Source organism: Xenopus tropicalis, chromosome 1 (genome assembly GCF_000004195.4).
Source record: "Xenopus tropicalis strain Nigerian chromosome 1, UCB_Xtro_10.0, whole genome shotgun sequence".
In the NCBI taxonomy this organism is placed as follows: Eukaryota; Metazoa; Chordata; class Amphibia; order Anura; family Pipidae; genus Xenopus; species Xenopus tropicalis.
The window spans coordinates 144,672,240-144,690,095 of record NC_030677.2 but is presented as its reverse complement, the minus strand read 5'-3'; the positions used below and the strand labels follow the sequence as shown (position 1 = coordinate 144,690,095).

At 40.0% G+C, this 17,856-nt stretch overlaps 1 protein-coding gene across 1 annotated transcript in view; it reads left to right on the top strand.

Annotated features, from left to right (window-relative positions):
• cabp7 (calcium binding protein 7) overlaps positions 1–17,851 on the top strand; it is a 52,031-nt gene extending 34,180 nt beyond the window's left edge. Inside the window, exons 3-5 of the mRNA XM_002934290.3 lie at positions 15,346–15,458; positions 15,774–15,927; positions 16,707–17,851. Coding sequence (XP_002934336.2) covers positions 15,346–15,458; positions 15,774–15,927; positions 16,707–16,834 — 395 coding nt within the window. The 3' untranslated portion in view covers positions 16,835–17,851. The remainder of the gene's footprint in view (positions 1–15,345; positions 15,459–15,773; positions 15,928–16,706) is intronic.
• The last annotated feature ends 5 nt before the right edge of the window (positions 17,852–17,856 follow it).

Sequence of the window (17,856 nt, the reverse complement as noted above, 5' to 3'; positions counted from 1 at the left end):
AGTATTTATTAGGCTGGTGGTAACTCTTTGCGTCTCTATGCAGTGAAATGTTATTTTGTATCCCAGTCTGAACCTCCTACCAACAACCTTCTGTTCGGAGGATCAGAGTGCCTTTCTGATTGTAAACCTGCAGGAAAGAAGGAGTCTTTAGATGATAAAATCTACACTCTGCTTATATAGATGAATTTAGATTCCCTTACATTGACTTGAACAAAAAACCTCTGATGTGAGCATCGTACATGATTTAGCTGCGGAAAGCACTACCAGTCTGCAGCACTAGGGCACTTTTTAGAGAGCTGTGACAAAAATAATAATGGCAGTGGAAGGTTTTAGCACTTAATGCATAAAATCACTTTATATAAATCAAAGCGATATTGACTACATTGGAGAAAATGTCCTTCCTTATTTACAACCAGATATGTCCAGAGTATATGAGGGCATTCCTTGAGATTTCAAGGAGGTTTGTTTTGTTTTTTTTACAAAATTAGAAATTTTGTCTTTGAAGTCATTTTACTTGTAGATTCTGTAGTTAGTTTTCAGAAAGGGTTGGCTTCATTTTTATAAGCAAGAAAATGCCTGGCTATTCCTGTTATTACTTATTATACAATAGTGACCCATGGACTAGTCCAATTGCCATTTTGGAGTAGAAAACTTATCCATTCTACACCTCCTTCTTGCTATAACATTGCTAATCTCTTCTTAGTCGTCAATAAGAGGGTAACAAGAGAAGTAACTGAGTGGAAAGCATGTCTTATGTGATAGGATGTAGTGAAAAAGAATCAACTGTTTGAACAATCCTCATAAATCCTTGCACACAACCTATTGAGAGATACCATCACATAATATCTGTTAGAGCTGTTCTATTTTAAGACAAAAGACACAACTTGGAACTTGTAACAGGTTGTACTGCAGGACAAATGCATAAGTAATCATTTTGAAGAAAATAGGTCTAAACAGAGCAGGTGTGGAGACAGGAACAGGGCAAAGTAGGCGCTGAGACTTGGGTTTACAAAGGTTTATATAGGGCAGAGTCAGATATGATTGGCAACCACAAGTTGGCACCCAAGAGGAATCATCTTCTGCATTGTAAAGGATAGTGGGTTTCTTGATACCCAGCTAACTTACTAACACCATGCTGACAGCATTCTTACTTGTGCACAAGCCTATTCACTTAAATATAATATAAATGTAAACACCATGCACTGCATGCATAATGCAGTGCGGAAAGAGCAGAACAAGTCCGCTATGGGCCATTTTTTTTACTTTGCACAATGCGTTTTGTTTTAGCTCTATTGCCGCAGGGCTGCATGCCCCTAGAATACAGCTCTGACTGCATTACTTAGCAATGTATTAGGGCCGTGACACACAGGGAGATTAGTCACAACACGACAAATCTCCATTGTCGCAGGGGTGACTAATATCCCCGCAATGCCATCCCACCAGCTAGAATGTAAATCACTGGTGGGATGGCATACGCGGCGCAGAGATTTGCCAAAGTTGCCTTGAGAGGAAACTTCGCCGGCTACGGCAAATTGTGTCGCTGCAAGTATCTGCTACAAATCTCCGGTGTCGCAACACAACTAATCTCCCCATGTGTCACGGCCCTTAATGAGTGCCTCCACTTACCTGCCCATTAACTTAAGCAAATTACCCTTCCTCTAAATCTTTAAATTTAGTGGTGCAAGATTTCTCCCATGCCACGTCCATCTTTTGGAAGGCTTCCTGTTGTATACCACAAAGGATTCTTAATACATGGGAGGCATAATTTACTTTACCATGAGGCGTAAATGCTAGAGTACTAAGGGGTGCAAAAGCATGCAACTTATTGCTCATCTAAGGAGCACTTGTGCCTAGGAGTAAACTGCACTTTTCACCTTGTTCTAGATGGAAAGGGACAGAGAACTGCGCTCTGCTATTGTGCTGAATTGAAAAATATATCATGAGGAGCAAAGCGCAGCACCAGGAGGACTGAGCCCTGTCCATACTGCATCTGTGCCCTGGGATGAGCTGCTTTCTACAGATTGTGCTAGACTGAAAATTCGGCACAAGGAGTAGAGAGCAGAATCAGATTGTACAGCTCTGGAGTAAGCTGCCCTTTGCTCCTTGGGCCAGTTCCCAATCCAGTGCGAGGAGTAGATTCTCTAGCCCAGGGGTCTCAAACTCGCGGCCCGCGGGCCATTTGCGGCCCTCGGTACAATATTTTGTGGCCCGCACCAACGCCTTCTCAAAAGCAATGAATGGATCGCGATTTTTATTGCGATTCAAGGGATAATGCAAGGCGTGGCGGGCGGGAGCTGCTGATTGCGGAAATGACGTTATGCCATCATAACAGTTATTATGGGAAGACGTTCTGTGTGCACAATTAGCTGCTAAGGAGCTAATTGTGCACACAGAACGTCTTCCCATAATAACTTATGATGGCATAACGTCATTTCCGCAATCAGCAGCTCCCGCCCGCCGTGCCTTGCATTATCCCTTGAAAGCCATTTTTTTGTGAAATCCCTTATGCGGCCCAGCCTCATCCTGACTTTGCCTCCTGCGGCCCCCAGGTAAATTGAGTTTGAGCCCCCTGCTCTAGCCACTCCCAAACTTGTGTTTTAGAATGACTCGCAAGTTAGGAGGAGGTTTTGGGATGCCCACGTGCCTCCCAACCCTCACTAATACAGCACTGACTAACAGTCACTGACTACAGTTAGCTCTCTATTCTAGGGGTGTGTTTCTGAGCGCAGATACCTGCAGCAATACTAGTAAGGCTAATAAAAAAAATTACATTTGACAACCCCCCTTCCATATTTATGCGCATTGATGGGACTGGAATCTGTCAGTGCACACATGAAGTGAATTTTGACCTGAACATGTGCTTTTGAATGTTTTGTATCTGAAATCTGCTTCCTGAGTACACTGCGAGAAGCATTCCAGTACTGTTAATGGGCACAGATACAGAGCAGAGGGGAAGGAGAGGTCAAATTTGTGTTTTTACATTCACCAAGATAATGCCCCCAGAAAACACTTAGCATAATAATAAATACACCATAATAATAAAACAAGTGCTCCAAGCATGACTTGGTTTGCACACTTTCTACCATAGTTTACATTCTTAAAACTGTGACAGACGGGGAGATTGGTCGCCACGCGACAAATCTCCCTTGTCGTGGGCGACAAATCTCCCTTGTCGCGGGCGACTAGTCTCCCCTAAATGCCATCCCACCGGCTAGAATGTAAATCGTTGGTGGGATGGCTTGCGCTCCCCCCCGCTGCGCCGAAATCGCCGAAGTTTCCTCTCAAGGCAACTTCGCCAATTTCGGCAAATCGATGCGCCGCGTATACCATCCCACCGGCGATTTACATTCTAGCCGGTGGGATGGCATTTCGGGGAGATTAATCTCCCCGAATCTCCCCGTCTGTCACAGCCCTTATAAATCAACAGTTGCGGAGCCTCCTTTTTGCTTGCATGTCAAAGGAAGTTCAGAGGAAACAAACTTAAAACATTCAGAGGCCTACTGAAAAGTTATACATTATATTGCTGATATCTGACTCTTTTTCTAGTTCATTATGATGAAAATCAAGATTCCATGTTATTCAAAAAGGGAGCAGTCCCTGTGCCTAAATCTATAGGCTTGTTAGTTTGACAGTGATTGTTGGAGCATTTTTTAGGGCTAAAAGTAACTGGAATATATTTCAAATCACAATACTATGAATATTTTGAGTATAGATTTATGCGTAAAAGATGAGCAAGAAGCTAGACTCTGGGATGACAGTGGATGTGATCTACTTAGAATGTAATAATAGAATACAGCGATATTTACCTTGATTAAAAATATGTTTTCTTTGATAAGTACTGGTGTGGTGTGTCTACTATGTGTTTTTGACCCTTCATGGGGCTGAGCCCTTAACTTTTCCCTGTTTATAGGTTTTAGTTATATCATTATGTTGCCATTTCAGGAGAATGACATTGGGTTTAGTGGATTACAATCTGAAGGAAACAGACTTAGGCACCTTTTTTTGTTCTTGGACCCTTCAAATGCAAAGACAGCTTTTAGCTGGTATGGTAGGTCTGTGCAGAGCCATTTTCTGGAAACCAAAAGTTTTTTAAGAAAAATGGCTTTTGTTTGAGCCCCCAGCAGTATGCATTAAATAAAGGCAGTTTTCCTTCACCAAACAGCTCAAAAAGGAAAAACAGCTTTCATTAGCAGTAGAACACCAAAATGAAACAGCAGATTCACAAACTTCTTTTTCCTTCCCTAGAGGTAATTGGATGAATTGTTTAGTGTTGAGATGATTTCACAATATAAAAGGCCCTTCGGTTTAGTCCTGTTATTTACTCTGACTTGGATGTGATTAACCAATATGCCGCAGTTAATAACCTATTGCCATCTTACAGTCAACCCCACTCCAAATTATTCCTTACTACCTCACTGAGGAGTAGTGCACTGTTAGGAAATAAGTCTTGTTCCTCTTTCCCAGAATTCCACTGATGGAAGAAGTAATTATTCAATGTCTATCTCTTAGGACAGGTGAGCCAGCAGGAGACAGATTTCCATTTAGCAAATGCATCTAGGGAAATTAATGCCAGCTCTTATGTTCTGTTTTCCTTTTTGGCTTCTAATTTCACCATGGCTGAGAGTAGTTGTGTGAAACTGGGAAAATGATATATGACAATACATGTTCATTTATTCAAAAAATAAATTAAAACAAGCTCCATATATTATATATATTTATATGTATATTTTTTTTTTTTTTACAGATTTTCATTTCTAAGTACATGAGCACATTTAAATTACCTGACGTTAAGCATGTACAGTATAAGTGGTTCAATTAGCCAATATAGTATTTAGTAATGTATGCTAGTATAAGTAGAATGTAAATATACATACTTGAGTTGCCACCCTTGATGGTTGTATAAAATGGACAAAGACAAAGGGGCTGATTTACTTACCCACGAACGGGTCGAATGGAGTCCGATTGCGTTTTTTTCGTAATGATCGGTACTTTGCGATTTTTTCGTATGTTTTGCGATTTTTTCGGATTCTTTACGAATTTTTCGGATCCAATACGATTTTTGCATAAAAACTTACGCGAAAAGTTGCGCATTTTTCGTAGCGTTAAGTTTTAACGCTACGAAAAATGCGCAACTTTTCGCGTAAGTTTTAACGCTACGCAAAATGCGCAACTTTTTACGCAACTTTCGTAATGGATACGAAAAACTCGCGTTTTTACGTAAAAATCGTATTGGTAACGAAAAATTCGTACAGAATCCGAAAAAATCGCAAAACATACGAAAAAGTCGCAAAATGTTCGTTTTCAAGTCGGAACTTTTCCAATTCGGGTCGGATTCGTGGGTTAGTAAATCAGCCCCAAAGGGTAATGATGTCAGAAGCCAGGTCAGTGATGTCTGAATCATGACACCAGAGGCAAATCTGTGACATCTGTGGGGTTGGTAGTGACAGACCCTAAAACAATCAAGTTCTGGCTGCAACCTAGTTCTGAAACACATCCTAGTTCTGAAACACATAGAGTAGGAAAAAAAGTAAGGTTCCCATTTTAGAACCTTGATCCAAGGTCCAGTGGAATACTGTCCCAGGGAAAAATATCACCCCCAACTGACCTTGTAATAAAATTTCTAGTGTAGTGAGCTCTGTAGGAAGTAGGGGAGATGGACCATTTCTAAATTAGATGTTTCAACTGGCCAGTTACAATATGAGGATGATATGTTACCATATGAGCACTGGGGGAAAAAAAGTTACCCTCTCTGGGGAAATATATGCACAAAGCAATGTCACTTTTTTAAATATCTGGCTATGGCTAGAGTGGGCATGGTTTAAATGGGACAGTGGCATAACTACTGTTCAGCAGACCCCTCAACTTGGGAGCCCCTGGACCATCATTCTGCCTTAAATTCCCCACCTGTAACAAACAAACAACTGCATACCCCCCAACTGTCCAGATTTTCACGGGACAGCCCCTATTTTAACAGCTCAGCCCGCAGTCCCGGATTCTTGTTGCAAAGTCTCTCGATTCCCTTTGATGTCCTGCACTGAATGTCAAAGTAGATACCAAGTTTCTCAAACTCAATTAAACAAGTATGCTTTTAGCAGAGAGCCCAGAATTCTTAACAGTCAACACTTAGATACAATTGTAACTAATAAATAAACAGGTCTCTTGGGGGAACTTGCATCTTAAAGGGGAATTTCACCTTTATTAGCAAAACTGTAATAACACATAAAACAAGACCCCAACACCCCCAGAAATGTGCTCAAACTTTACATAACCTGACAAATTTTGTAAAATGGGAGTAGTATTTAGGAGGTTTGGTCACAAAAATGGGTGCGGCCAAAAATTTATTTTTGTCCCTCTTTCAATTTCTCAAGGTTAAAATCCCCAAATGGTTGCCCTTTTATTGGCTCCATTGGGACCACCTGACTGTAGTTGGTAAGAGTGGGAGTTACAACATGGAGCTGGCCACTGCTCCTGTATAAACTACAGCAAACAAGGGAAAGTTGTGCTCACCACTAAATTATTAGCCATTAGGCAGGGGTGCAATGTTGCAAAATGCATATAGACAGCAACAAAAGGTTCTCTCCAACCCATTATCAAGTAAGTTGCAGGTAAAACTAAGTTCCTTTGTTAAATACATATGGCAGCGGTAGAATTCTTAATGAATCAGATAAAAGTGAGTGTAGGACTGACCAAACCTGGCATCATTTTGACGTAGTTGGCCAGCTTGAAGTACGGTATATTGCAATATATGGACAAACAAACCCTGTTTTGCTTAAAGGGGAGGGCATTTCTTGGTAGCTACACAGAATGTCTTAATGCCCTATATATATTGATGATGGGTGAGTACAGAGGACCTCTTGTTGCTGTCTGTATGAATTTTGTGGTCACAGCCTCATTGCATCCCCATGAATGGTTAAAAATTTAGTGGTGAGAACAACTTTCCCTTGTTCCATATAATTTAGAATTTTGGCAGCATCTTTTGTGATAGATGATCATATTTTGGAAGTATTTCTTAGGTGTAAGTGGAATGATTTAGTGAAGTACAGTGTAGGAGAGAAATACAGTGCAGAATCAAGGATAACCCCAAGGCACCAGGCCTGGGGAGATGGGGTGCAATTGTTCACTGTAACAGACATTTCTGGAATGTTATGATTGTTGTATGGGGGAGAGAGAACAAATGTTGTCTTAGAGAGCTTTAAGAAATGTACCTATTTAATCATATATTGAAGTCACTATTGCCTCTTACTGGAAATGATCACTAGGGATGCACCAGATTTGGTGCAAGTCAGTATTTTGACCAAATACTGATTCAGCTGGACACTATGGATTCTCCAAATCCAAATCCTGCAAAAAATGCTTGCATTCAGGTGAATCCCAAAATGGATCCTGGAAACTGCAGTTTGTGTGTTCTTTACCAAAGGTTAGTGTGCACTGTATTTTGGGGGTACATACTATTGTGCTGAAATTGGGAAGAATGAATTGCATGCAAAAGCATGGTGATTTTTGTGTGTTTCTGTTCTTTGTACATTTCACTTGTATTGATAAACAAGTCTTAAATTGTAAATGGGAAAAAGTACTAAAAGAAAATACTACAGCCGATTTTAACAAAGTTATGTCAGTGGCTTTTGATACAGCTGTTAGAAGAGCTCACCATGCTAAGATACTGCACAACTGATTTGACTTTGAGCTTGTGTTTTAGAATCTTCAAACCAGTTTGTATCTTAAAATGATGTGAGCAAATATATAGAATCTAAGCACATCTCTAGAAGATGAGAGGAAGGTTCCTTTTTTTTTTGCTTAAAAGAAATCCTTCTGAAACTAAGTCAGCATCTCAGTCTTACAACTTATGTAGCAACTTTTAAGTTAGTTAAGGCAACAATTGTGGCAGACTTAGGGGCTGTAAGAGAGTAGTGTAACAGCTCTTAAGGAGAATCACTCAGTCCTACCAGTTTGCCTGTAGCAGAACACCAGGCGACCCAAACCATGTGGGTAAACACTGAGGCACAAGAGGAACAAGCAGTGGGTATACTTAGGGTGGAATATTCAATCTGTGCAGGAATGAGTGCAGTTCAGGGGCAACCTCCAGTAACTTTTGGCACCTCCAGGAACTTTTTTCATGTTTGTGTTTCTCTTCAAAACTTTTCCCATTTGAATGAGGCTCACAGGTATACAATGTTGAGGATCCCTGCCTAAGTAGAACACACAAGACTAGGTTGCAGGGATTCACTTAAACTAGCATTTAAGAACACTCAGAGAGCTCTGTACTTGATCACACTAAAGCCACATTGAACTGGCATTGCTGATGTATGCATTGCCTGAGCTTACAAAACCTATGTTCACTGCTGATAGGCTACTCCTCCCTGTGCTTGTTAACACCTGCCATGCATGCAAGCCCATTAACTCATGCCTTGTCAGTAACCTCACATAACAGTCCTAACACTCAGAAATACAAGAAAAGATCAGAGAATAGTTCCTTTTAACATTACTTAAACACTTTTTCTTCTTTAGCGCTGGACAAGGGTAGAGGAAAATCAGTTATACGAAAGTAGACCTCCGGTGTCTCAAAGCCAGAAATAAGTGAAAAGTTAAGTTCCTTCCTTTGGCAATGGTATGAAGTGATTCCTGACAAATGGGCTCTTTAGCATGTGGAATTAGCACTGAGTAAAATATAACAGACTTTCTTCAAAAATTTCTGGGTCCTGTTCCTTCCTAGAAAATACTGCAGAACACACATTTAAGATTTCCCAAAACAAATTTTAGTTTTTATACAATAATAGACTTGAAGGTTGTTAATCAGGTCATGAGTTTAAAAATACATCACATTTGTGTATACCATATGTATACTCTTGAATTTAAAACAGACATTTATTTTTACAAGTCTTAGGCCAAGTTTACAGAAAGTTTCTCTACATAGTTGTGAAGATACTTATCATCTTTATTTCGAGGTCCTTCCATTTGATATAACCACAGCTGGCATGAAATTAAAAAACAAAATCATTTTGAGTATGAAGATAAGATTGCAGCTGAGGTATTGGCTTCATAAGTTCAGTCTACCTTAGAGCTTTCCCTTTAATCTATTGATATGGACAGTATTGACCACAGTTGTTTTACTTTCAGACTGTGATCCTAATGAAGACAAGTTTGCAACTCAAGGCATTTTCAATGCCTAATCGATGTTCATGTCAGAGAAGTTCAAAGCCATTCAGTCTTTTTAGCATCTTTTGCAGGCCAAACATCTGAAAGACCTTTTCAACAACTCTCTAGCTTCAGCTTTGGTAAGACAGACACCATTTATTTGCAGTGTGCCAGGAAAAACCACACATACTTTGGCAAACCTGAGTACTCCTCTTTAGACACAAGGGTATATGTTATTATTGCTTTAAAAAAGTAGGGAAAAATATACATTTTGGTGAGTATAATTTTACTCTCTACATATAAATATATGTCAATATATCAATATACAACATAAAATACATGCAAGACAGGAAAAATGTCTACTGCTTATATTACTAATATATTTAAAACACAGCAGTTTCACATGTCTAAGTAACCCAAAAATAGGGAGCAATGACCCTGCATGTGGGAAGAAAATTCTCCAATTCTCCATTGAAACTTTTCCTTATCCACTAAAGTTGTAAGGATGCGTCTCCTAGACTCACAAACCAATTCAAAGCATGCAAATTCTTCAAGAAGGTTTACTGCCTGAAAGATATGAAGGATCCTTTAGTACTGTAAACAATCTACCTTATAAAAAAAACTTTATTAGTGGATTAAGACTTTGCCTGTGATTTTTTAACTGTTATTTAGATTTTGTGTACTTTTATAAGAAAAGGTTAGGCTATTTATATCACTTAGATTGAATTTTTAAATGTTACAAATGATTTAACAGGTAACAAAAAATGAAATACAAAGAAGACTTAATCATAAAATCAGTATATGAAAAAAAGCAGAAACTTCATGTACCTTGGAAATGTACCAGCAGGGATACAGGACTGGACTGCAGAATGGTTAGGGAAAGCTCAGCTTTAAATGGACATAAAGACAACTGGCAACTTGTCTACTTTTTATTTTATGGTATTGCCTTCCTGTTTTGTGTTTCTGGTTGGTGCAAGAATGTTAGAAAGCAAAAATAGCAAGCGAGTGGGACCATAACAACTGAAAAACAGTTTTTATTCCAAATAGGATGTTTTTGCAGCAAAACATTATATAGGTCAAGCAGTTTGAATAAAAGATGTTAAAGATGTTCTTCTCAGCATGTTATAAATGGATGTTTCACAGAGGAGTGATAAGTAGGCTGATAACACAGGTTAAAATAAAATCTGTAAATAGAGTTTATTCATTATTTTTTCAATGGTCATTAAACATCTGGAATTGTTTTAGCCAATACAGACCCTGCAAAATGGCACTGGCAGAGAAACTGCTTGTTTCTTTCCCTGCCCTTGTACTAAATATAAATATGTATTGGACTTCTTTCTCAGACAGTTTATTTCATGCCATTATTGTGTCATGTGTGGAAATTAGGATAATTATGTAGGCACTGCTAATAAGATTAATTGAAGGAGACGTTCTTGTTCTTAATTGTGGTATCTTTGCTATTAGTTCTTTAGGGCATTAAGATATATCTATTCTCTAAACAAATTCTAACATGATTTATGCTGTTCAATGAAGCCTTAGATAATAAATATTTATGATATATCCCAAACAGCCCTGCAAATGAAAAAACAGCTATTTTTCAGTAAAAATATCCAGCTTCCTAGAAATTATGCAGAATATTTGACAATGTAACCCAAGTGAACAATATGTGAAACCTAATTTATGTTATTTATGTTGTTAATTGCCATTAAAGTCTGATTGCTATATCTCATTCATCGAAATGAACCATTTATGCAGAGCTGCCTGCAGATTCAGGGCTGTGGAGTCGGAGTCGGAGTCGAGGAGTCGGAGTCGAGGAGTCGGAGTCGGAGGCAATTTTGGGTACCTGGAGTCGGAGTCGGCAAAAAATGAACCGACTCCGACTCCGACTCCTACTAAATTTAAATGGGAATAAAAAAATAAATAAAGCAAGTTTAAATGTCCCAATTCACAAACAGTCATAATTAATTACTTCTCTGCAATAAGAATAAAGCCCAATGCACGCAGTGCATAAACGAACACGTTGAGCGACCATGAAGCTTTTCATTGACTGTATGCTTCACTAAATGGGACGTAACGCACAGTTATGGTGCGGCAGCTCCACTGCGTCGGGTTCCTCTGGGAACCCAGCCTAACTCTCACTGATAACTAGAAATACCTGTATACGTGAAGGGAATGGATAGTCCATAGTTTAAGACTGAAGCTTTAAAACATTTGAAAAACTGCTGTAATTCAGCTGTAATGTTAGCTAAAACTTTAAACATGACTATGGGATTCTAGGGAAATCATTAGAAGTAGGAGTATAGATAAAATTGTCTATCAGTTTATCAGTTCAGTCGTGTTTTAAGTGCCCCTTCCCCCCTGCCCCTTCCTGGATGTATAAAATACATACACAGTGCTGTCCAACTTCTGCGGTGCCGAGGGCCGGAATTTCTCGCGCATACATGGTGGAGGGCCGCTAATGGAAGCCAGTTTTGACCACTCCCCCCTTTTTAAACCACACCCACTTCAAACCACACCCATTTTATCACAATGGTGGTAGTGCAGCAAAAACCCAAAGGCTTGGTCCTCACTGCAGGGATATCAACCATCATTCATATGTGAAAAAATTATATTATGTCATATTAAGACACACCCTAAAATCCATATGACTCCTCCTCCCCTGTGGATAGCACAGCAACCCCCAGCATATAATTACACACCTTAGGGACCATTTAATGGCTATTTCCAACTGCTAACAAACTCCCAGAACAAACCCCTGCCAGGTTCACCTCCCACAGGCACCATAGGGTAGAAAGAGTATATGGCACACACAGGCAGCACTCTGCCTGCCCTACACTACCTGTGTGTGCCATACTCTGCCTGCCCTATGCTGCCTGTGTGTGCCATACTCTGCTCTACCCTGCCTGTGTGTGCCATACTCTCCCTGCCATATGCTGCCTGTGTGCCATACTCTGCCCTACCCTGCCTGTGTGTGCCATACTCTCCCTGCCATATGCTGCCTGTGTGTGCCTTTGCCATACTCTCCCTGCCATATTCTGCCTGTGTGTGCCATACCCTGCCTGCCCTGCCTGTGTCTGCCATACTCTGCCTGCCATATGCTGCCTGTGTGTGCCATACTCTGCCTGCCCTTCCTGTGTGTGCCATACTCTGCCTGCCATATGCTGCCTGTGTGTGCCATACTCTGCCCTACCCTGCCTGTGTGTGCCATACTCTCCCTGCCATATTCTGCCTGTGTGTGCCATAATCTGCCCTACCCTGCCTGTGTGTGCCATACTCTGCCTGCCATATGCTGTCTGTGTGTGCCATACTCTGCCCTACCCTGCCTGTGTGTGCCATACTCTGCCTGCCATATGCTGCCTGTGTGTGCCATACTCTGCCCTACCCTGCCTGTGTGTGCCATACTCTGCCTACCATATGCTGCCTGTGTGTGCCATACTCTGCCTGTCATATGCTGCCTGTGTGTGCCATACTCTGCCCTACCCTGCCTGTGTGTGCCATACTCTGCCCTACCCTACCTGTGTGTGCCATACTCTGCCTGCCATATGCTGCCTGTGTGTGCCATATACTCTCCCTGCCCTATGCTGCCTGTGTGTTCAATACCCTCTCTGCCCTATGCTGCCTATTTGTGCCATACCCTCCCTGCCCTATGCTGCCTATGTGCCATACTCTGCCTTCCCTATGCTGCCTATACACAGGCAGCATAGGCCAGGCAGTACTTACAATGTCTGAGGTGTGAACAGACGAACAATGTGGGTGATTACAGCCTGAGCAGGAGGTGTGAACAATGCAGGGGGTGAACAATGCATAGATTAAAAAGTGTGAACAGTACAGGGGATTAGATGTTTAAATAATACAGAGGGATTACAGCCTGAATCTGAGGTGAGAACCATGCAGTTAATCTCAGTACTGATACCATTTAAAGTGGGCCGCCAGTTGGACAGCACTGCATTAGCATATTAAAAACAGAGGAGTCGGAGTCGCGGAGTCGGAGTCGGAGTCGGGAGTATCAGAAACTGAGGAGTCGGAGTCGGAGAATTTATCTACCGACTCCACAGCCCTGTGCAGATTCTGTAGTTCTACTCAATTTGAGTCTTACCTCCACATCCATGATTTTTTGCTGTTTCATAAGGTTCAGCCAATGAATGCAAAAGGTAATCCAAAAATCTACTTTTAATTCTATAGGGTTTGCCAACCAGATAAACTTGATTATGTGCTAAGCTTGTTCCTTAGAATCCACTAGTCTGTTATATACAAATTCGGATTGGATACGAAAATTTCTGAAGATAGCAAATATCACGAAAATGATTACGAAAAAATCGTATTAGTCACGATAATATCGTTTTGGCGATCCGAAAGTCACAAAATTTTCGTACCGAACGATTGTTAACAGCAGGAAAAGCTTTTCCGATTTTTTCACGCAAGTGTATGAAAAAGTCGCGCAAGCATACGAAAAAGTCACACGGGTGTTGAAAAAGTCACGCAAGACACGAAAAATTCGGCGAAAATATGCTTGGAGCATTCGAATGAACGCTCCGAGCGTTCGTGTCTTAGTAAATCTGCCCCATGGTTTACACATAGGTTAAGGTCGAATTCTGTTGCATTAAAAGATGCCAGTTTTTGGTATCCACTTAGAATTAAAATTAGGTTCCATTAGTTTCTTTTTGGGGTTTTGTTTTATGAAGGAGACTTGTGACTGATTTTGACCCTGGTTTGGTTCTAAGGCCTGTTAAATAGCTAAATACATTTAGGAGTGGGTTCAGTGAACCTTGCCTCTAATTTTTGAAATTTATTACTAAGTTACCTGAGGGATTCTTGTTCCTCCACATAAGAATATATGAATTTCAATACAGATCACTTATACACTGATTACATTTTCAACACTGATTCTTTGACCTGAATAGTAAAGATTTACTCTTAAGACTAGATTTATGGAAGGTCAGGGAGATCATTTGCCCTGAGCCCAAAGCACTGCGGTGGCCCACATTAGGATAACATGATGTGAAAAAGACATATATTCAATTTTTTCAGAATACACAAGGGATTTTCACACCTTGTGGCCTTTCAATTTCTGATGGACCACACTTCCTTGCACCCATTGAACACTGCACTTACATTATTGTTGTTTTCCTTCAGATTGGTATCCCCAGCCTTCAAACATCCCAAAGGGCCCCCTGTTCTCTAACCATACTCCTGGTTAATGGCTATGTATAAGGTGCATCTCATTAGCCCTTAATGCAAATATACCATGAGAAAAGTATATGTATACCTTTAGTTTTTTCTCTTGCTTTTTGGTGCTTTTACTTGCTTTTCCATTCTGCCCAAACTCTGTCATTTGTACCTATAAAATAGTGCTGCTCATCACTGTGAAGTAGACTCTATTGTTGTTATACTAGTTGTTAACAATCAGGTACTATATATATAGCCACAAGTTCTTCTCTGCTATCCCTATTAGCAAGCTAACTAAATCATATTTCCTATCGATAGACACATTTATGTTACTGCTTAACCAGTTGTCCTCTTTCTTGTGAACCCTGCCTCAATTTACTTCTCATTATCCATGTACATATTTACATTATCTCTCTTCTCTGATTTTCTGCTCCATTCCTTCAGTACATTGTGCTCCTTGCCTAGTTCCTCAGTTCTCCCTTTACTTTTACATGGGACCCTTCCTTTATCACACATAATGCTTCTTGTTCTTATGTTCCTTTCTATATTTCACACACTAACATATCTTTTCCACACATGGTTTTGTACTAACAACATTTTACGTTATCACAAAATGTCTATGAAATGGTAGTGTACAGTGCACAAATTTCACCAAGCAGGCTGAAAAACAGCAAGAGCCAATTATAACTGAGGCATTTAAACTTTACACATGTAGACATTTGGGTGAGCTGCCAATGCAGCCAGTGCATGATATACATCAGAGGATTGAAAGTATACAAATATAAAATGTATTTCTGATTACTTAAAAAGTTTATTTAGCAACAAGCAAAATCAAGAGCTCCTTCCAAATTTTCAACCACTTCCTCCAAAGGGATCACTATAATATGCCTTTCCTCCTATATGCTACTCTCTATTATTCTTTACTGTATGTTGCTTCCTTTATTAATGCATCCTCTTCTTTCCATTCATAATGTCACTGTCTTCTTTTTCTTTAAAAAAGGGAAATATTTTTCCTCCTGCTCACATTTTCTTCTTTCCTTGTCCTAGGAGATGGTCAAGTTGATTTTGAAGAGTTTGTGACATTACTGGGACCAAAGATCACAACATCTGGAATCCCAGACAAGTTCCATGGTGCTGACTTTGACACTGTATTTTGGAAGGTAGGTTGGCCATATATGGATGAAGATATTGAGTAAATGTCTGGGTATCACTTTACTTGGGTCTATGTCTATGTGTCTGTTTGTGTAGGTGTGCTCTACTCAGAGATGTCACTCCTGTGTTCCTTATTCATGAACCTACTATGTGCTTTGGGCATACCCTTTCAGTGTCTTGTTTATGGTATGTTACATGTCCCACATGAAACATCTGCTTAGACTGATGAAATGCCTGTTGCCTGATGATATGCATATGTAAGATATGTTTCAGTTGGATGTTGCTCCTGCATTTAACTTCATGTCCCTGGTGTGTCCTCGCAGTGTGACATGCAGTCTCTGTCAGTGGAGGAATTGAAGAGGTTGTTGTACGACACTTTCTGTGAGCATCTGTCCATGCGTGACATTGAGAATATCATATTGACAGAGGAGGCCGGAAACCTGGGAACAAGAGGGGATTGTTCTGTCGATATGGAGAGTAAGTGTCTCTTTGTTTAGAGGCAGTGGCACATTTCTTACAAGCATTGCATTGCATGGAAAAGGGACATTGTCTCTTGGTCCCATACTAACAATGAGCAGGACAGGGGCCTCTGGAGACATAGCTTTTGCTTCTGTTGGATGCCATTGCTACAAGAAATAAAACACACACACGATAAAAGGGAACATGTTTAAAAATAAACTGGCGATCTCATGATTATTTTACAACAAACAGAAGGAAAAAATTGAAGCTGCAAGGACAAACCATATCAGATTCTAAATAATGAATGTTAAAAACTGCTGGAACATAAAACATTATTTCAACATATTTGCATTTTTAAAATTATAAATTAAAAATAAGATGAATCCATATAACCTATAATCTGTGATATAATGAAATTCTCCAGTATGTCTTTATGTTTGCCCCAATAACCCAATGCTTCCTCTGGTGTCCTACATGGCAAGTGTGCAGAAGAGTCCAGCCTTCAAGTATAGTTTATGTGTCTCATTATAAAAAATACTTCTGCGTTAGAACAGTTAGCTGAATCATTCAAACTGATTTTCCTTAAGGCTACTTGTGATTGTATCTGCTAGATGCAGGAAGTCAAACACAAGCCCTGTTCGCTGTTGTTGAACTGCTAGCATCCTATAGCTGAAGCTGAAGTGCTTCATGCTGGATTTCCCTGTGCTAGACGTATTTGGGGTACTGACTTTGCCTTAACTTGTATCAGCCATCTTCTATGTTTTTTAGGCTACCAAATTATTTCTTACCTGTTCTAGGTTCTTCAAACCAGCAAATTCGACAGACCTGCGTAAGGAAAAGTCTGATCTGCGCCTTTGCCATCGCTTTCATTATAAGTGTGATGCTTATAGCCGCCAATCAGGTTCTACGCAGTGGCATGAAGTAATAAAATATATTTTTCTCTAAATGATGAATACAGGAACTTTCCTATGTGTCAGTCCTGACTCTTTCCCTCTCACTGATCTACAAATGGACTTCAGGACCTAAAGATACCACCACACAAACAACGTAAAATCCAGGGGATGGCCCCTCAGGTCTCTGAATATGCATGGGAAGATTTGCATGGAAATGCATGGGCATTTAAGTTGTCAGGTGACCATCTGTGCTTTTATAACCTGTAACACAAAGGGACCTTCTATCTCTTGCTCTCTCTCTCTATATATATAATAGATGTACATATATATACGAATATACAAATCTATATTTATGAGCAATAACATTTTTGGTCTGCAAAGGGGTTAAGACTTTGAAGATAATGTCAAAATATTTAATGGACATCTATTAAAAAAAAAAAGTAACATTTTGTACACTGCCAGCAGAAAGGCAGATGAAGTGAAAAGCTGTCTTCCCGCCCCAGTGTGACCCGCCTTAACCCCTTAAATGCAGGAAGTTAAGATTACATGTAGCTGTCTGTTTCTTTTTATGTCTGTCTGTTGAGGCTTGTGTTTAACGTTTATGCAGCAAACCCCAAGTGCGTGATTCTCTGTAATACAGGGGGTTATTATGGTATTTTAAATTCTAAGCTGACAAAAACTCAGCGCTGACTTTGCAGGTCACTTTGGGAGCCATGGGGTTTATATTTGTCTGCCTCAAACCAGGTTTGTCCTTTGTCATAATATTTAATCATATAAATATAAGCTAAACAGAGAGCAATGTGCTCTTTTCTCTTTTATTATTATCAGCACCCCCATTTCGTTTTTTTTTCCTGATTTCTATACTGTTACATGAAGAGCTTTTTTTTAGGTTTGCGTAAAATCATCCCCTCTTGCCTGGCCCTTGTCACAATCCCCTTGAATTGCTTGTTTCTCTCTATCCATGCTCTTGCCTGTTTTGTCCTAGGTTTTAATTCTGCCTTCTGTATTTTTTTAATTGCAATAAAATCTGCAAGGATCATGGCTAACAATTAAT